Source organism: Micropterus dolomieu, linkage group LG15, assembly GCF_021292245.1.
Source record: "Micropterus dolomieu isolate WLL.071019.BEF.003 ecotype Adirondacks linkage group LG15, ASM2129224v1, whole genome shotgun sequence".
Classification (NCBI taxonomy): Eukaryota; Metazoa; Chordata; class Actinopteri; order Centrarchiformes; family Centrarchidae; genus Micropterus; species Micropterus dolomieu.
Window position 1 is genome coordinate 21,362,709 of NC_060164.1, and position 20,855 is coordinate 21,383,563.

The 20,855-nt window shown below is 39.1% G+C and overlaps 2 protein-coding genes across 6 annotated transcripts in view; both read left to right on the top strand.

The window, feature by feature from the left end:
• The window catches only part of LOC123984138 (inactive phospholipase D5-like), a 68,827-nt gene extending 53,901 nt beyond the window's left edge, over positions 1–14,926 (top strand). For all 3 annotated transcript variants that reach the window (XM_046070844.1, XM_046070846.1, XM_046070845.1), the window contains exons 3-10: positions 2,337–2,523; positions 4,947–5,055; positions 5,390–5,517; positions 7,049–7,246; positions 9,247–9,383; positions 9,542–9,707; positions 10,128–10,218; positions 11,180–14,926. In XM_046070844.1, the coding sequence (XP_045926800.1) occupies positions 2,337–2,523; positions 4,947–5,055; positions 5,390–5,517; positions 7,049–7,246; positions 9,247–9,383; positions 9,542–9,707; positions 10,128–10,218; positions 11,180–11,730 (1,567 nt within the window). In that variant the 3' untranslated portion in view covers positions 11,731–14,926. The remainder of the gene's footprint in view (positions 1–2,336; positions 2,524–4,946; positions 5,056–5,389; positions 5,518–7,048; positions 7,247–9,246; positions 9,384–9,541; positions 9,708–10,127; positions 10,219–11,179) is intronic.
• Positions 14,927–16,413: 1,487 nt separating this feature from the next.
• The window catches only part of cfap36 (cilia and flagella associated protein 36), a 17,535-nt gene continuing 13,093 nt past the window's right edge, over positions 16,414–20,855 (top strand). Inside the window, exons 1-3 of one of the 3 annotated variants that reach the window (XM_046071318.1) lie at positions 16,414–16,786; positions 17,327–17,391; positions 17,550–17,651. In XM_046071318.1, coding sequence (XP_045927274.1) covers positions 16,681–16,786; positions 17,327–17,391; positions 17,550–17,651 — 273 coding nt within the window. In that variant the 5' untranslated portion in view covers positions 16,414–16,680. The remainder of the gene's footprint in view (positions 16,787–17,326; positions 17,392–17,549; positions 17,652–20,855) is intronic. The other 2 variants (XM_046071320.1, XM_046071319.1) reach the window with 2 other exon arrangements.

Below are 20,855 nucleotides of genomic sequence, written 5' to 3' on the forward strand. Positions count from 1 at the left end.
GGCTGTTTAAACGACTCAGAATCACCATTCATCATACCTCACAGCAATTAGAGTGGACTGAGAGGATTTCTTTCAGAATAAGATTACCTCTCCTCCTCTTCCATCTGTTTTCCATCCATGCTTGTTTCTTCTCATTGTGAGGTGTTTACTGTAGCTGGCCTAGTTTTTGCTGTTATTTCAGAACAAAGAAGGAGACTCTACGATGGGTGATATAAACGTTAGTCTTCTCTATAATTGTCCACAGCGTCATTGTGCCTTTTGACTTCAGTGTTCAGTCCTTAAACTCTGTGTCTGACAAATGAAAGAATATCCGCCGAAATGAAACCCTCAGTAACATATGATTCAACTTTACATGTGATTCTCCCAAACTCTGCTTCACTAAACATGTTGATTGTCATTTCCATGAGGAGGAATCAGCATGTTGTGATTACAGAGGGTGTGAGTCCTACAGCTTGACCCTTGGCCATGTACCAAAACCTGACTTAGCTTTACTTTAGCCAGGAATACATTTTCAAGCTGTGAGCTGGCAACTGGCCTCTAAATGTGATACCAGTGCATTATCACCTGCAGCAGAGTGTTTCACCAGTGTGCCTCACCAGTGTGCCCTTGAGTGAAACACTCACTAGACCCTGAGCTGTCACACTTTGTGCTGACACTGTGCTCTGACTGGTTTGAGTGCTAAGACCTGTTTGGTATCACAGAGTCCTAACCAGGGAGCCCGCCAGCACAGACTCCACAGTATTTTATGGCCAGAAATGTTTTCCAATACAAGCTAATAAAATAGTCCACAACTGATAAAGCTATCATTTTCTTTTTTGGTTTAGGCTGAATTATTCTGATGACTAATTATTGAGAGATTAAATAAATCACCTTTTTCTTTTACCATGTTTTATAGGTTTTATCAGGTTTGCAGCACACATCATTTTCATGTGACCAATCAGCAAAATGAATAGCACGTTCACTCATGATGACTTCCCGTCCATGTCTGCACTGACAAATTAATAGTTGTGCTTTGTCATTTAACAAGATTCTTAAATTAGAAGACTGTGGTTTAAAGACATTATTTCACACATTCCCTGCTTCACTTTTGCAATGCACACTTTCAAAATACCTTAGTTATGAGCACAGTACAGACGGTTTGCCATACTATGGGCACCTACATGTTCTTTCTATTGAGCCACTAAACTGCAGTATTCAACATTTCTTAAAAAATGCATTCCCTCACATGGAATTGAGTACATTCTCTCTAGTTTCTTGGACAGCATTTTATCCAGAGACTTAATCAACCATGGAGGTGCAACAGAATTTATATCTGTGTTGCTGTTCACCCTCACTGAACACCCTCTCCTCTCTTAAAATCCAATTGTCAGAAATCGATGTTGAAGCCAGATACAGACTGAATGTGGTGAGCGTTGGAGCTTGGTAATAGCCTGGTTCTGAATGGCTGCAGATCTAGGCCTGCCAGGGCTAATTCAATCTGTTGTTTCCAATGCTAATGCCTCTGTCATTTTCAGGCCTCCTGGTAGGTTAAAATGGGAAGTGGAGATACATGAGGGAGAGCTCACAGTCATGGTAGCCAGTTAACTTGACATTACACCCTGGCAGAAAGTGCAGGGATATTCACAGTGATATCTACAACCATTGTAGTGCAAAACAAGTATCACTGATGACATTTCCCCCATCACTGGACAGTTTAAGTGACTGCTCTGAATCTTAAGCAGATATGCTATCCTGTACTTCATGCAATCCACTGAATCGGACATATAGTTGATTGGGATTGCCTCTATATATGATTTCATTCTATGCTAATCGCAGCAAATACAGTAAATTACCTCAGACTGCTGATGATTACATTAAAATGCTCCATGTGATAGTGTAGTGTATGAGAAACCGACGAGAATATATCCAAAATGACTCACTTTTCGCCGAGTAGGTGTAATTTAATCTGCATTGCTGACACCTCTGCACATCAGCCTTCAATTATTCTCAGACCCTGCCAGAGGCAACCTGTACAAAACCTAATGATACTTAATGGAATCTATGTGGTCTAGAAATCTTGATAACTCTCATTAAGCTAACGAGAAAGAGGAAGAAAGGCGCTGTTAGCTAATTTGTCAAAAGAAAGAAGGAATATAACCTTGTGTCAGTGGCACCCAAGCTTATAAGAACTCTGCCACTAATGCATACAGATAATTGCTTTGTGAAAGACCATGAACATCACATTAATTTCTTTTGCATTTTTCCATTAACAGGTCTCTATGGCTCAGCATAATGATGCTTTCATTGGTTTTTTAAATGCAGGTCTCTTACATCATTATGTTTCTTCTTTACTCCAGAGCAGTGCTTGTGGAAAACATCCCAGAAGACATCTCCTTCCTAGACAATACTACATCCCACCTCCCTCTCTCAGTGGGGCTGTACAACTTACTGGACCAAGCCATCCGGGTCGTAGAGATAGTTTCCCCGCTGTGGGTTCTCAACTCTTCAGATTATGAATCCAGCTTCCAGCCTGCAGCCAGACAGGTAAAACCAGAGCAAGCAAACAGAGATTTGTCTCATCAGAGTGTGGCACTTATTCAAATGTTGTGTATTTACCTTTTCTCTGTCTCCACTTCTGTGTCTTTTTGTCTGAATTGGCCTTTTTGCCTCCTCGACATAATAATCAGTGGTAAAAAAAAAAAGAAATGTATCAGTCTTTACTTAATTAAGTAAAGAAAAGTAAGTACTTAAGTACTAATACAACAATGTATAAACACTTAATTGCAAGAAAAGGTACTGCATTTTGTGTAGTAAAAGTGCATTGTAAAAATATTACAAGCAAAATGGTATGGAAGCATCAAATTAAATGTACTTGCCCATAAGTGACAGTAAAGTGATATTATTATTATTATCATAAGCCATTATTAGATTATTAATGATGCATCAAGCAGAAGCAGCATTTTACTGTTGTAGCTGCTAGTTCAAACTATTATACAGTCAGATATTTTTTCCAGTGGTCCGTTACATTGTGGAGATGATTTATGGTGTCAACCTCGCTGCATTATGGTTTTGATAAAAAAAAAAAAAGCTGTCAAAAATTAAATGAAGAGGTCAAAAGCACAATTGTAGAATAGAAGTATAGAGTAGAAGTAAAAAGTAGCATAAAATGGACACATGCAAGTAAACGTACCTGAACATACACTTGAGTAAATGTACTTAGTAACTTTCCACTGGTGATAATAATACATGTAATGTGTGACAGAAAGGTCGATGTGATTTGCATTATTTGCATTAGCTGTCCAATTGACAGCTCATCTGCCATATCATCTGATTTTATCCACATTCCCAAGTGATTAAGCAGACGACAGCTCATACATGTCATGTTTATCATATCCTGAAAGGATAACAAAGAAGAGTTGGTTTTCTGCTTCAGCCAAATCAGATAATAAAGTCAAAGTGGACCAAATAACAGTATGACACAAATTATCACCAGAGTGGAAAATCAATAACTGTCCTTTTAGAATTGTACTTGCTGGTAAAATACTTACTATTTTCAGGCTGCTTAAAGTGAACTATTCATTTTAGGATTTGAACTGGATGTGTGTTATTGAAAATTGCCTGGAGGTTTTCTAAACTGTTCAAACACACACTCACAGACATAGGAGGGAAGCTGGACTGGAAAAATCAATAAACTGTAAAGACAAAGTTACAAAAGGTGGATGTGGAGATGCTCTTGATGCTCATAACTCAATTCTGTGACAAGTTTAGTTGTGGTTAACTTTTTCTCACATACAATGTTTAAAAAAGGCAACATCAGCTGTATTGCCTCAAATCATAAAAAATGGAAGGTATTCAAGGCATTCAACCGTTTGCTGAACTGTGCAAGTCGATGAGCTTCCTTCCCATGTCAATGCTACATTAATGATGATGTGGTTGCTAATTATCTGCAAAGTCGTGAAATGGTGTGTTCAGCTTCACTCCCCTCAGACTTCTTTGACTAATCTCTAATTTGCAAGGTTTTCTGCCTAAAAGCCTAAATGGAAACTTGCCAATGTCACCAAATGTAAGACTTTTTCTTGGAATCTCTTGGCATAGGAATGTTTGTATACCACAACATATATAAGATTATACTGCACACTTGAAAGGGGCACTTACATTTACAAAAATGTGGTTGACTTGCAAGACATACTTTTAAAGGAGAATCCAATACTTTGTCATTCTCCCTCCAGCATCACAGAAAATATTATAAAACTGTTTCCCAGGCGGAAGTAGTGCTGATCGAATGCTAAATCGAACTTGATGTGGAACATCGGTGGAGTGCCCATTTATTCAAATTTCTGTATTAAAAGAGCTGTGAAAGTCATGCTATAAAATCTAAATGTGTAAATGTGTTATGAAACAACAAAATTCCCAACGTCAACACTGTTTCCTCTGGCAGGTTTGGTGTAAAACAATCAATACTGATGAAACAAAATATTAGATGCAAAATATTAGACACATCTTCCGGATTTTGAAATGAAGCCCATTTGATCAAATTCACATCTCACTTGTCTCAGTCATTCTCTAACTCTCCTTCTGTTCATCTGCAGCTCATCTGTTATTGGTATGCATTTACGATAAATCAATAAGGGATGCTGGGATGGGGTTTACCTCTGCTGAGGTTGAAGAGAGCCACTTACATATTGTGTGTATCAAATTGGATACTTCGAATGAGCAGGAGTAACTATTTTGACTGCGCAAACAAAGAAAATATTAATATTTAAAAATAAAAAAGAAACTTGGCATCACAGTGGCTGGCAGCAGACAAAGGACCTCTGGGAAATGTAGCACAAAAATACCATATAACATAAGCTGCTAATGGTGCCAAAATATTACGAGACAATCTAAGCAATTCACAAGAACTATATCTGAATATGAAGTACATGAATTTTATGTGACAGCAGAGTTTTACGATGTGTTTCCCTCAGGGCAGGGCACTGCTGTCCAGGCTGCAGGGGCTGAAAGCTAAAGGAATCCAGCTAAAGATCTCCAGCGGGATGATTGACTCGACTGAGCTCAGGACGCTCGCCAGACACAGTCAGCTCTCACTCTCACTGTATTATAAATTCTGTGTGTCTGTGTTCAAACATGCTGCAGCTAAGCTCTGTCTGTTTAGTCTGTTGACTGTTCTCTCCCCCTATTTGTGCTGCTCAGTCCTTTCAATCTCTCACTCTCTTTCCATCTTTCCCTTTATCTGTCTTTGTGTTTCATGTTCTTGTTGTTCATGTTTCTGTCTGTGGCCAGATCTCTCTTTATCCTTCTCCTTGTCTCACATGCGCTTTCTTTATTTCTGTCTTTTTTTTTCTTGCTGGTTTTTGTGTTTTACTCAGTCCCTGTTTCTGTTTCTCTCTCTCTCATTCTCCATTTCTAGATGCTGAGGTCCACTATGTGAACATGACAGCGCTGACCCAAGGCCACCTCCTCTCCTCCTTCTGGGTGGTCGACAAGAGACATTTCTACATTGGCAGCGGCAGCATGGACTGGAGATCTCTGGCCACAGTATCTACAATCCACTACGCATCACAGCGCACACAGAAACACATATCCATATGTAAACATAGGCATACTCAATATGCACACAAAAACAGGGGATGTGGCAGAGACGTTTGAGAAAATGTAACATCATGATCCCAGTCCTGCAAATTCTGAAGCAGCAGTGTAACACAAATTATGCAAATGTGACCCTCTGTTGTAATTTTGATAATCAACTTTGATAATGTTCTACTGACTCAGAAAGACTCTTACTTTACTCTTGAAAGAAACTGAAATGAAAAACATCTGAAATAACTTGCAGTAGTATCATGGCCACTGCTCATTTATTACCACAGGGTAATACATAAGTCCTTTGCTTTGAATAATTACCTAAATGTATGTTTACAGGTGCCCTAAAGGTTGCATTTTTGGATTATTGGTTTTTTTTTATTCAGTTGATATATTTACTGACACATACTAAATATGAACACTTGCACAAATGTTATAAGTTATGAACCCTATCAAAACACATTTGAAGATATAGTGATATATCTTATACTATATGATAGTGATCATTATATATGTGCTTAACTAATATGTCTTCTTCAAAAAGTTGTAGATGGGGGGTAAGGGCTGATTTGGGCAGTTTGGTTTGATTTGGTTTGGTTTGGTTGGTATTGGGGTATGTAAGGTGGGGTAGCATCCAAAAATAGACGGTGGCTATTCTTTCATCTTCATCTTCAAAGCTGAATTTCTTGCATGGTTCATTAAAGTGCAGATCCATTTGTTAGGCAGCTTCATCTATCTTTAGACACCCGGAGATACAAAGGGCCTTGATTTAGGAAGATGAATTGCAAGCAGTTCAACCAATGCATCCTGTCATGAATTCTTAAAATTCGTTAATAATTCAATTTATACATCTGAAGTCATAGATTCACAATTCAGTTTGAGCTGTTGAAAAAATGTACATGGCAAGTCAAATTATATGTATTTTATTTTGTGCATATTGGTGTGTTTTGAAGGACACAGACTACGCTGAAAATAAGATTAAAATACTCGGGATCTAGGCTTCATTTAAGTATACATTGCTCATGTAAATAATGCAGGGGGGGAAATGAATATGTGGAGTGAAACAGAGAAAGAGTGGGCCATTTAGAAGGTACAGTCTGGGAACCTGACTCTTTGAGGAAAGTGCCTCTTTGAAATGATAATGCAGCAGAGAGCAAAGATAGAATATTATTGAGAGAGAGAGGGGGACCAATGTAATGTCTTCTCATGCCCTACTGTTGCTGTGACAATGGCCGAAGATCTGTAACTGGATGAAAACTTGGCCTGACAAGGGGAAGATGTATGCTGAGTGCAGGTAGACGGATGTATAAAAGTGTTGAAAGAGTAAAAAACAAACAGGTTAAGATTAATTAAAAAGGAAATCTGACTGACAGCAGTTTTGTTGATGATCTTGGAAGTAATGACGATGATATGCAGGAGAGTGACAGAAATATTGATGTAAATGTTTCAAAGTTTATGGTGATGCTGATGAGATTTGTTTGTTCTCCAGAGGAAGGAGCTGGGTGTGTTGGTGTACAACTGCAGCTGTCTGGCTCTGGACCTCCACAGAGTGTTCAGCCTCTACTGGGGGCTCCAGTATAAAGACTTCATCCCCTCATTCTGGTCCAAGCGTGTCTTTGCCCTATTCAACAGGGACACACCACTGGAGCTCACTCTCAACAGCACAAAGGCTGAGGCTTACGTTTCTGTAAGTGACTATTATTGCATTTGTTTGTCTTGTATATTTGCCCAGGGAAACTCTTGTTTTTTCAATGATTTCACTATGTGGCGATTTCTGGTAGATACTTAAAGGACAAGGTTAACATGCCAACCCATAATTTAGGAGGCATTTTGTCTTGATGGCACTAGTAAAGGGGAAGGTTGTATGAAGAGTTAAATTCCAAGAGCCTAAAATCTATTTAGATTAATGCTTGCAGTAAAGTTACCATTTAAAGCATTGGACATCTGTCAATTTTTTACTATCATCATCAACCGATGGTTAGTATTTGTTGTCTAAAGTTATTATTTAGGCTCACATACCTTAGATAATAGCATTCCGTTTCCTTCCATTACTCACACTCAAAATTACTTTACATAATTGATGGTTCAAACGATGGACAGACTATTAAAAAATGAGCTTCAGTGTTTGGTTCAATTTGCCAGTTGGGATTTTGGGACAAGTCTATATTTCAGTTGTGGAGAACATTCAGTCCATTTTCACCACATCAGCATCTTAATTCAGGAAAAGCCCAAGCATAATTATGAACATAAGTAACTGCTGCATCCTATTTAGGAGTTCAATTAAATTGAAAGAAAATACATATATATACATAGCACAAATTCATAACAGAAGTTTTCATTGCACTTTTCAGATACAGCAGGTCTAGATCAAACTCTTTTCAATAATATTAACAGAGACCCAACAATTCTCACAATGAGCAAGCACTTGGCATAGTGAAAACAAAATACTCCCTTTTAAAAGGCAGAAACCTCGAGCAGAACCTGGACTCAGGATGGGCGGCCAATTGCCTTGTTGGATTGAGAGAGAGGGAGAGAGGGTGAGATCATGTTCCACATAAATTTTTGACAGCGGACATTTTGATATGTCAAAGCAGAAAAAGCTCATGTGTAATTAAAAACATTAATAACGACTGCATGCCATTTAGATGAGCTAGTTTCATTGCTTTACTATTGTGTACGCTGGCTCACTAGCATGGCTCACTGGTAGGCCTACACCTTAGGGAACAGTGCCATCAATATTGAAATTTGTTTCAACTGTGCGTTACAAGTTAAAATTTCTGCTGTGAAGAAGGTTTATTGTGCATGATGGCAAAGCTGTGTCTGAAATCACTTGTGCACTATTACCTATATAACAACCCCAGTCTCACTTCCATTGTGTTACAAATTGCATTGTGGGATTGTTAGCAGAAAGTAGTGAGCATGTCATGGACATTTTTTTTTTATATTATGTCATGTGAATGGCTGAGGGCACTTAATAGTGGATAGATTTGCTGTGAAAATACAGTTCTCTATTCCTCACACCGTCCAAAGACATGCAGACTAGGACTTAAATTGTCCTTAGGTGTGAGTGTTAGTGTGACTGGTTGTTTGTCTATGTGTGGCCCTGCGATGGATTGGCGACCTGTCCAGGGTATACCCCGCCTTTCGCCCAATGTCAGCTGGGATTAGCTCCAGCCCCCCGCGACCCTGTACACAGGATAAGCAGTTGACGATGGATGGATGGATAGATGATTGATTAGACATCAGCTCAGGTTGGGGTTGGGCGGGGCTATGCTGGGAATTATGTAGGGTCACCAATAAGAATAATAAAGGTAATCTAAAATAATAGTGTCTCCGCAGGACTCCTGTGACTTTCTGTGTCATCTTCTTCCTGGAGACATGCACACAGACATAAAACAAAGGAAGATAATCAAATCCTAATGGTCATTTAGGTGAACAATAATGATGATGAGAGCTGAGTTCGTTGTTATGATGATAACAGTGTTATCGATCATGATGGTAATTTTGCAAGTTAAGATTCCTTTCTGAGTCACTGCGGTATTAAAAATCTGTTTAGACAATGCCCTGACCATCTTTCATGGGTGTTTCTTCAGAGAGGAGTACACAGCTACTGGTTGTGCACCCTCTCATCATCCGAACACCAGCTATCACAAATTGTCTTTGCCGTCTTTCCTCCTCTGATGACAGAGCTCCCCAGATGTTTTCATCCCCAAACATCGCAGCAATGACCTTGAAGCCATTTCCAGGGTAATCCAGGAGGCCCACCACTTCATTTATATCTCCATCATCGACTACCTGCCCCTCCTCAGCAGCAACACTCACAGGTTAGGACAACTGCGCCACTGTTGGAGTTGCTTTGGGATGAATTGACAGGAATTTATCAAACGCTTGGATGCCTTGCTTTGATTTAAGTGATTAAACACCATGCGTGTCCATCTGGCAGTGTGCCCACATTTGTGCTTGTGTTTGTAACTGTGCCAAGGTACTGGTCTCGTATCGACAGTCTTATCAGGGAGGCCCTGATCCTGAGAAAGGTCCGGGTTCGTCTGCTGATAAGTTGCTGGGAAAAGACTCATCCACTTACTTTCAACTTCATGTGGTCCCTGAAGAGTCTGTGCATGGAGCAGGCCAACTGCTCACTGGAGGCTGTAAGTACAAGGCCACTATGTACTACTCTATGTTCAAATCTACAGATACCCTTTATGGTGGCGCAGTGGTTAGCACTGTCACCTCACAGCAAGAAGGGTGTGGGTTCAAACCCCCATTGACCCGGCCTGTGTGGAGTTTGCATGTTCTGCGTGGGTTCTCTCTTCCTCCCACTGTCCAAAGACATGCTGACTAGGTTAATTGGTGATCCTAAATTGTCCTTAGGTGAGAGCGTAAGTGGTTGTCTGTCTATGTGTGGCCCTGCGATGGATTGGCGACCTGTCCAGGGTATACCCCGCCTATCGCCCGATGTCAGCTGGGATTGGCTCCAGCCCCCCTGTACACAGGATAAGCGGTTGACAATGGATGGATGGAGATACACTTTATCACTGCTTAATGTGCCACTGTGTCTGTGTGTGTAGAAGTTCTTCAACCCCAGGGTGCTAAGGGACGGCAGTCTCCAGGGAATAAACCACAACAGGTTTATGGTGACAGACAGAGCCATTTATTTAGGTAAGCTCATTAACTAGACTTTATGACCCTGTCCTATATGCCTCTGTTTACTTCCTACAGATCTCATTTCCGGTTGGCCTAAAAGAAAAGTTCAGCATTTTTGGCAGTACTATTATTTGTTTTCTTTCTGAGAGAGACTTGAGAGGATCGATACCACTCTTGCATTAAGTAGGGAGCTAGAGCCAAGAGGAAATTAGCCTATTTTAGAATGAAGACTGGAAGCAAGGGGTAAACATTGCAGCTTTCTCCAAAGGTCAAAAATACACCTCAAATGATGTGAGGTATCTCATTTGTTTAATCCCATCACAATCAAAAATGTAAGCAATTAGTGGTTTTAGAGGGAATTACATGGCACAACTATTTATTGACAAATAACAATTTATACATCCGCCCAGCACTCCAGGAATAAACGCACCGCTGTTGTTCATAAAGGAATAGTCATAGCACTTGTAATTGTTGCTTTTACATTACTGCTTGTGTACAGATAAATCAAACAAGAAACAACTTATTAATTAGTGAGCTTTATAAGTACTAATATTCATTGTTTGAAGTTTAGAAAGAGCCATTCTAGCTGTTTCCCCTGTCTTCCAGTCTTTATGCTGAGCTAAGCGAATCACCTCCCAGCTCCAATTCTGTACTTAAAGCACAGACATGAAGGTGGTATTGATCCTCTCATCATCTTCTCATCATGTAACTCTCAGGAAAAAAGTAAAGCATTTCCCAAATTGGTCATTGATCCCTATAAAAATATATATTCCCTGGAAGTTGAAAACAGGGCACTTTGTGGCACAGAATGGTCTTGATTTAGTATATTTATCCTGCTGATACTACATGGCAAAAAACATTCTGCATATTATTTCGTCATCTTGGCATGGTGTTTTTGTCATATTTGTTGTGCTGCAAGATATTTTTGACATAAAACTTTGGTCATGTATTTGTTTCTCCCTCTGTGTCCTGACAGGTAACCTTGACTGGCTGGGGAATGAGTTTAGCTTTAATGCAGGAGTGGGCCTGGTGATCAGTCAGCCAGAGGGCATTGAAGAGAGGAACTCTACAGTGGTGGAGCAGCTACGGGTTGCGTTTGAGAGGGACTGGTTTTCACGTTATGCCCGCTCACTGCAGGCCAATAAGATCCCCATCTGCAACAAGCATCACATCGACAGGCTGGTACCAGTCAAAACTAGTCACTTAGACATTGGACCAGTGCCTATCAGAACAGCCCAGCACGATAACGGACCTGCAACGATCAGAAACAGTCATAAAGAAGATGGGCAGACGCCAGTTAAAACAAGGCACCATGATGACAGACTAAGCAAAATTAGTCGCCAAGGCGTGGCCAGTGGACATGTGCCGATTATAGGCAGTTACCAAGATGAGGGACGAGTCAAATTGAGTCACCTTGACAGCAGACAGGTACAAATCAAAGATCATTACCATGACAATCCAATGGATCCACCCAGTCAGTCAGCTGAGAGCAGCGGCAGCAGAGAAATCTCCAACAGGTTCCTGTGACCACAAAGCATGATAGGTTCCTTTTCACTGAATGATATTTGAAGAACTGCTGTCTTCCAGTAACAATAGACTTAACACACTGGGTCTTTGTAGCATTTTATTATTGCCATTTTGAAGAAAAGAAAACTCTGAAGATTTAAATAACATCTGGTTTGCAGGACTTGATAATGTGCGTGGAAGAACTCAGGAAGGAAAGTCGGGTACTTTTGATGGATTTTTTAAAGAATGAAACCAAAACATTTTGGGTTAGCATAAATACAGGTTAATACACTATAATGATAAATTACAATCTTGCTATTTCTGTTTTCTCTTCTTGTTGAGGTCTCTCAAGCAAAGGAAAACAAAAGAAATCTTATTGATTGTCGAATTATTGGATGTCAATTGTGTTGCTGCTGTCTGTGGCAGTCACAGTTTATCACCCTTTAAAAGGGGGAATGACACCTGCATGGCTTTGCAGAGACGGGAGGCAGTGCAGCACATGTAGCTACAGTAGCTACATTTTATACTACAAATACACTCCAAAGTAGTGAAAGATTTACTACACAGCTTTTCATAATGTGGATCTGTTACTGTAGTGGGAACCTTGGCCTCCTGGAAATAGTTTTTGCATCTCTATCAGTATTCTAAATTGCTGCATTCAAATAATAACTTAACTGTACTTATTTATTAGCACTGATAACTTTCATCCCAGACGAAATAAACCTGAAACCATCAGTTTAATAAACTGTTACAGTGGGTCAAGTACCACATAATTTATTCAGCTGAATCACTAGATGGGAAAACAATCAATGTTTTTCTGATGAAATATGTTGACATTTTTGCATTTAATTTTATTGACACAAATCCATCTAAAGGGTTTTTAAATGTTTGCAATGTTGAGTCAAAATTGCTATTTCGTTCACAAAAACCCACTGAAATTGATAACCATTGTCTTTAGTCCTGTAAGAAGAAGACAACCCATAACTTATTTGGAGTGCTGACCCACAGTTGAAGAACTGCAGCTATAAAAGGATTGATCAAATCATATTCACCATGTTTTAATCTCAATACAACAAGCACTTAACACTGTACAGAGAGTGGTTACATAATCCAAGGCAAGATGCATCGCATATCTCTCCACAGCAGGATGGTGTATATGAAAATGTTTTGGAAAATTTTATGGAGGTCACAATTGATGATGCACCAATTCTACAGTGTTTATTACATAAATGTGCAATTCGTAAATCATTCAGACGCCACCATTGAAAAATTACCACCTTCATTAGTTTAAGTCGAACTGGTATTTTTTCTTGGAGGATGAGGGGCTATTGATCTGAAAGGGCCCTTATAGATTATCATTCCAGTTCCAATAAAGAAATCAAAGGAAAAGAAGATTAATTGAATGGATTCTATAGTATTCTGCCAAATGCAATGTTGTGGCTTATTGAACAAATACTAAAGGAGCCGTTAGAAAAAGGGGCCAGAGGGTCTGTGCTGTCAAGCAAATCAATGCAATGAATTTTTAACAGGGCTTGACAGTTGCTGCAGTTTAACCTCAAGGACATGGTGGTCTGTAATGTCATGCCTGAGTATATATTAGCTTTACAAAGTGGAGGTAGAGCAAAAAACACCATTGTTTGTAAAAAAAACAAAACAAAAAAACAAAAAAAAAACTAATTTACTCTTGCCTGAAAGCTTGTAGCGACTTTCATTTGCATTTTGAAAGATTGCATGTCCGTTTAAGACCTTCATACACATGCATTGTTGGTGTATAATGTAGAAATATATTTTAGCTTCCAAAGCCATTAATCAAGGAGACAGGAAAACATTTCCAGACAGAGCCTACACAGTGATGTTTTCAACAATTTGCAGAGCGTTATGGTCAGCGCTTTAATGTGAAAGAAGCACGGGTAAATACTTTTATTCTGCTGGAAAGCCAGCTAAAGTCAGAATGTATAGAGTATAGAGCTATCCCCAGTGTTCTGTATACACACATACAGTATTTGCCCCTGCTATGTTTGTGCTACAGGTCAAATGTAAGCCACAACACAATTTCAGTTCTGCCATACAGTGTGTCACAACATGTTCCGGATATGTAGAGGAGCTTGTCAGTCAAAAGCACACCTCTGGACTATCTTAATCTGGTCATGATGGATAACTCCTGCCATCTAGAGGATGTCTTGAGAAAGAACATTTCTTCTCACTTATCTGCTGCAATATGATCTGGTCATTTTAAAAAATCAGAACAAGAATACAGCTTGGTTCACAAATACTTTTATATGTCAATTCTTATATAAATATATAAAAAGTGATTTTCCTGCCAATGATGTAACTGTAATTATTTTGATATCTAGGGGGTCAGACGACTATTCATTCTTTAAAAAAACAACACATATTGTACTCACATTATAGTATGGGAAGTTAATATGTGAAACATTAAAGTATACAACAAGAAGAATACAGAAATAACCATTACATGTTTAAACAAAAAACTAAATTTACTTGCGTGCACTGTTTGAGACACAACCATTAACTCATCCATAAACTGATTCATAACTCTTATATTCACACTAACATTTACATGAAGGAAACACAATCACTTCATCGTTTCATTTGTTTCTCCATACAGAGTGAGTAGAACTTGAAGAGCATTAACTCAATAATAATGTCCACATAATTTCTTGTAAAGCACTACGTGGCCACACTGTATTGCTTGTAATCTGACTGCTGGTTTGAAGTCAGATTCACAACTTTATGCTGCTGATATCTATGATTGTCACACTGGTGGGGCAGAACATTAACACTGCAGTCTATTTATTTTCAAACTATTTTAAATTTTAAGTCTAAAACAGTGACTACAATCCAGTTAGCAGGGGACCAGGACAGCTTTAATGGCATATATTTGAGGCAGCTGCAGAGTTAAACAGAATAAGGCACTGTTACTGGTTTGATTTAAATGCTCACTGTAAAAGCTTTTCAATGTCGTCTACCTTTATTCCGTTGATTTTTTTCGGCATGACTGCTGCTTGCATGCCCTACCTAAATGAACTGTGCACAGTAGCTATAAGCCTTTTGAGAGATGGTGATACTATATTCAATCGTATATACCTTTAAAAAATACAGAAAGAATGTATATTTATTTAATACTCTTGTTAATGCACACTACTGAATGATCTGATCGCTAAGTTTTTACTCTTAATAAAAAACTCTTAGCTTTTTCTGTCTGTGTGTGTTTTAGTATAAGTGAATGACTCTGAGTTTTGTGTGTTTGCAGTGCACTATTATCTACAGTACATCTGTGGTGGAATGTACATTTACTGAAGTATGGTAATTAGGTACAAATTTGTGGTAATTGTACCATTCTTGAGTATTTTCTTTTAATGCCAGTTTCTGCTTCTACTAAATCTCTGAGAGAAAATATTGTACTTTTTACTACTTCACTGCATTTATGTGATAGCTTTAGTTACTAGGTACTTTAGAGCTTATAAAAGATGATGCCTTGTTATAAATTAACTAATAAACCCCTAAGAAGTACAGCTGAAATGATTAGTTGATTACTCGATCAGTTGGTTGACAGAAATTTAATTGGCAACTATGTTGATAATTGTTTAATTAATTTTTCATTCAAAAATTCCAAACATTTCATGGTTCCAGCTTCTTAAATTTGAGCATTTGCTGCTTTTCCTTATAATAATTTTAATAATTTTAATTAGTATTTAATTATTTTCAGGTTTGGATTGTTGGTTAGACAAAACAAAGCACTGTTCTGGGTAGCTGTGACAGCATTCCTCACTATTTTCAACAATCAATTGATTATTGGGTAAATATAATCAGCAAAATAATCCATAATGAAAATAATCATTGGTTGTAGTCCTACACGAAATACCTCAACCAATTACAACAATATTCCGCTTTATATTAACGCATAAGTAATAATAATCTAATGATATAATGGGCTATGTAATAGATTGTTTTCTACATTGAGAACCTTTAGTAATAATAGGCTACTTAAGTGCATTTTTCTAATTATGCTTAAATACTTTACATCCTATATTTTTCAATGCAGGACTTGTAGCCTACTTGTAACAGTGCATTTTTACAGTGTGGTGTTACTTTTACTTAAGTAAAGGATCTGAATACATCCACTCCACCACTGGATTGCATTTTTTTTGTTTTTCTTTATTTTTACAGGCAAGTCATTAAGAACAAATTCTTATTTACAATGGGGGCATGAGCGGCAGCAGATTGGAAAGAAGCAAGACCAAAGGCATAGTAGGTTTTGGGAATACTTAATTGAAGACGAAGTGAGGACCGAGTGTTGTATGTGACAGGCTTGAGACAGATGACCCAAGTAAGGATAGGCTATAGTTTAAAACTAAAATGTTGCATAAATGTTTACTAGCAGCAACAGTATTTCTTTGTACTTGCATACGGCTGAAACACAGGGAAAGGATGGTATGATGAAATTAAGTGAAAGTGAGAGATTCCTGTGGCTGGCGTTGGTATCCTACTTGTTTTTTTCCTAAAGATTATTATTTTGGGGGCTTTTAAGCCTTTATTTGGATAGGACAGATAGAGAAGATGGAAATGAGGTGGAGACAGAGGAAGACATTCTGCAAAGGGCTCCTGGGGCGGGCACACTACCGACTGAACCACCTGCGCTCCAGGCGCTGGTGGGCTAGAGCAGCAGCCCACTGACGTAACAGTTACCTTAGCAACTGATTAGGCGTTACCAGACTCGGCTGCAAATTCATGAGTGCGCTTTTCTTCTCGGAGACGGCCCCGTCCAGTCAAGAGACGGAGAACCAGCCACTGTGTTGGGCCATGGGGGAATAGTTTATGAAGGACGATAAACCAGATGTCTTTTTCCATCTGTTTGAGTTGGTGTAGTGGAGCTGGACGCACCGACCTGAAGAACATCGCTTCTCTGGTGCTGCTGTTGTTGCGTTACGTTACCCAGCAGCAGACAACATGGCTGAGGATGACTGCGAGTGGGTTGTAGAGAGCATCGTCGGCTACCTGGGAAGTCCCGAATGGCTCATTCCTGTCACGGACTTTATGGAAAACAAATGCACAGGTAAGAACAGGTGATCCCCGATGTTCTGTCTTGGGCATCTGGCTACACAGAAACGTTAAAGCCTTTCTGGAGCTGAGGGCACCGTTAGCGCGGTGGCTAAGCTAACGCTAACTTGTGACTGCGATGTTTTTTTATCGTTATTTGTAGTCTATTATGTTGTTGTTGTTGTACCGCCTGCTAACTCTGCGCTTTCCTTAATGCACGGCCTTGTTGCGAGTAAATCCAAATTACAGAACATTTGCCTCGACATGAATGTCACAAAGCACACATGTGACTAAGTTATAAAGGTAGCAAGTCATAAGTTACCACAGCAAAGGTAACTTCGCTAAGATAACTTAGCTAGCTAGGTAGAAGTTACTAAAGAGGTCGTGTAACGTTACTGTCTATTCACTTTTTGTGTGCAAGTAACGCTACAAAACTCCCAGTGTGTACATAGCTAGGTAAATAAAGGTGTAATTTAAGTGTGTTTTAAATGTCTATGTGCACGGTATAAATACCGAATTACTAACATTTACATGTTATTATTCTATATTTTTTTAGTTTTTGATGACGAAGATGAAAATAAGTTATCATACACAGAAATCCATCTGCAGTATAAGAAATTGGTGAGTACAACATTCGGTCCAGATGTGTCAAAGATGTTTACTGAAAGATGTAAATTTGTGCCCCATTTGCATGCATTACATCATCAACATTATTAACTTGTGGTTTTATATTGCTGACTCATCAGACTGGGCTGATGTAAGCTGCTTTGATTTTGTAGGTGGAGAAGCTGTTAGATAATTACATGCAGGAGGTTGGCATTAATGAGCAGCAGTTTCTGGAGGCCTGCACCTCTCCTTTTGCCAAGTCCAAAACTCTGCAGGTAAGTTAAGCTCCCTGTCCTCATACCTCTGTCAGCCTGCCAGTTAACCTGAATTGACCAATCATGGGATTTTCTTACACAATCCCAGTTATAGTCCTTTTTTATGTGGTGACATACATATCTGCTCTCTGTCTCCTCCTTCAAGGCAGCGATGTTTGTTTTTCTGATGAATCATCAAAATGAGAGCCCAGTTTGTGAAATAGTATACAACCACATTTATGCTTTTAAAACAGATTTAGATCTGTCCTATTTAAGTGCCTTGATTTTGTCAGGCTGAAGTGTGTGACCCAAACAGTGTCCTGAAAATACAGTATGTGCAATTGTCAAGACAGATCAGTTCCAAGCAGTGGGTTTTAATCAGAAGTTATTAATTCTTCTTCATGAATTTCTCGAGATTTCATAACTGTACCTAAAACTTGACATGAGATTCTTCTGTTTGTATTGTTGCCACAACATTTTAAGCAGAGACAGAGAAACAGATGGAACTGGTCTGAAAATGTAAGCCTTTATATCTATGGTGGTGGAGGTATTACTGAGAAGTTGGAAAGTAAAACTTGTATTTGGAAGGTTATTAGCAAACCAGTGGGCTTACCTCAATAATTTTCAATCCTGCTGCTGGTGCCTGTTGGCCTGCTCATCTTTGTTTTTGCATGTTTATGCTCTTGTGTAGCAAGCATGGAACATACACTCACCGACAACTTTATAAATGCACCTTGCTAGTACCAGGTTGGATCCCCTTTTGCCTTGAGAACTGCCTGAATCCTTTGTGGCATACTTCCAACAAGGTGTTGGAAAAATCCCTCAGAGACTATGGTTCATATTGACATGATTGCTGCAGATTTGTTGGCTGCACATCCATGATGCAAATCTCCTGTTCCACCACATCCCTCTATCGGATTGAGATCTGGTTACTGTGGAGCCGATTGCAGTACAGTGAACTCACTGTCCCATTCAAAAAACAGTTTGAGATGATATTAGTTTTTTGACATGGTGCATTATCCTGCTGGAAGTAGCCATCAGAAGATGGTATACTGTGGTCATACTCAGGTAGGCTGTCACATTTAAACGATGCTCAATTGGTACTAAAGGACCCTAAGTGTGCCAAGAAAATATCCCCCACACCATTACACCACCACCAGCCTGAACTGTTTATACAAGGCAGGATTGAGCCATGCTTTTATGTTTACGCCAAATTCTGGCCCTAGCATCTGAATGTCACAGCTGAGATCGAGGCTCATTAGACTAGGCAACGTTTTTCCCAATCTTCTATTTTCCGATGTTGGTGAGTCTGTGTGAATTATAGCCTCTATTTCCTGTTCTTAGCTGACAGGAGTGACACCTGGTGTTGTCTTCTGCTGCTGTAGCACATCTGCTTCAAGGTTCAACGTGTTGTGTATTCAGAGATGGTATTCTGCATACCTTGGTTGTAAAGAGTGGTTATTTGAGTTTCTGTTGCCTTTCTGTCATATCAACCAGTCTGCCCATTCTCCTCTGACCTCTGACATCAACAAGGCATTTTCGTCCACACAATTGCCACTCACTGGATATTTTCTGGAACATTCTCTGTAAACCCTAATGATGGTTGTGAGTGAAAATCCTAGTAGATCAGCAGTTTCTGAAATACTCAGACCAGCCCGCCACGATCAACCATGCCACATTCAAAGTCACCTAAATCCCCTTTCTTCCCCATTCTGGTGCTCTGTTTGAGCTTCAGCAAGTTGTCTTGACCACATCTACATGCCTAAAAGCATTAAGTTGCTGCCATGTGATTGGATGATTAGCTATTTGTGTTAACAAGTAATTTGAACAGGTATACCCAATAAAGTGGCCGGTGAGTGTATATGGTAAGGTTTTGGGGTTTCAGGTGCGACTTAGCCCACATACCAAAAATGCACTTCCATCACATTAAGGTGATATGAATAATAGCGCTGTGTTGTGTCTGTGTGTATTAGTATTCAAAGATGCAACTGTTTGCCCAGGGTGTGTGAAGCAACTTGCCAAATAACATGATGCTTTAAAAGTGTATTATATTTGTTGAATAAGAATTTAAAAGATAATATTAGTTGCAGTGTAAAAGTTAACAGTGTATCATTAGATGTTCCTCTGTCCTGATCAATAGGTGTAATGTGGCTGTGCCAGATTGGCAGAGATGGAGATCTGGATTTCATTGCAATCCTCAGGAGACTTGGATCTCATTAATTACCACTGAGATAAATACTTAATGTCTGTAAAGCAGGTCAAGTTCTTATTAATTCAAAGGTTAACAGTAGCAGAAGTTGCAGTATGCAGAGGTTTCATCACCTGTTAGAGATTACACATGCAGAAACTTTGTATAAAAATGAGAAAACAATATCATGCAGTCAGGCGAAACAGGCATTATTTTAGTAATTGCAAATTATTATTTTTAGTTCTAATCTCAACTATATGAGATTGCTTGCTTTACTTTTGTGTCCAGGATAATAGGGCTCCAAGAAAACAGAAGTTTTGTCAAGCTTTGCAGTGAAAATCAGCGAAACATAATTTTACCTTATTAATTAAATGTCCTGATGGAAAAAGCTAGAAACATAAAAAAATATGGTCCAGATTTAAAATTACTTAATAATGAATATGTTCCTTTAACTTGTTTAAATTGCTTGTGTGTTTGAGAGCATATGAGAGAGATTTACACGTGAATTTTCAATTTGAAAATACACCTCTATACCTATTATATCACAAGATCTCTGACGTAATTGCTGACGTAATCTGCACTCTGCGCATGTGTTGGCGTCTGTAGCCACCTGTCGGAAGCTCCGTCTTGAACCGGACTCTTATCCAGTTTTAATCCACTTTTTTCGTTACATTTTTTATATCCTTTTATTTAACTTAACTTTATTTAAGTTTTACGTGGGTTAAGGATTTTAGTCATCCGACATGGATTTTAAGATAGATGACCGTAAAAACGCGATCAACGCTACTGATCGCAACAAAGCTCCGGTGACTATGCAAGCCGAGATAACTCTGCCCCTTGAGGACTGCTCACTCCTTAAGAAAGCGAACAAGAAGATTGCTGACCTTATGGAAGACATCCGACGACTTTCAGAGGAACTCAAAGAGAAAGATTCCCTGCTGACTGGCTTTATGGATGTGGCTTCAGTACAAGCCAAACAGATTGTTTCTCTTAGCACAACCGCTAACATCCAGGACACCGTGTTTTGGGACCCCTCT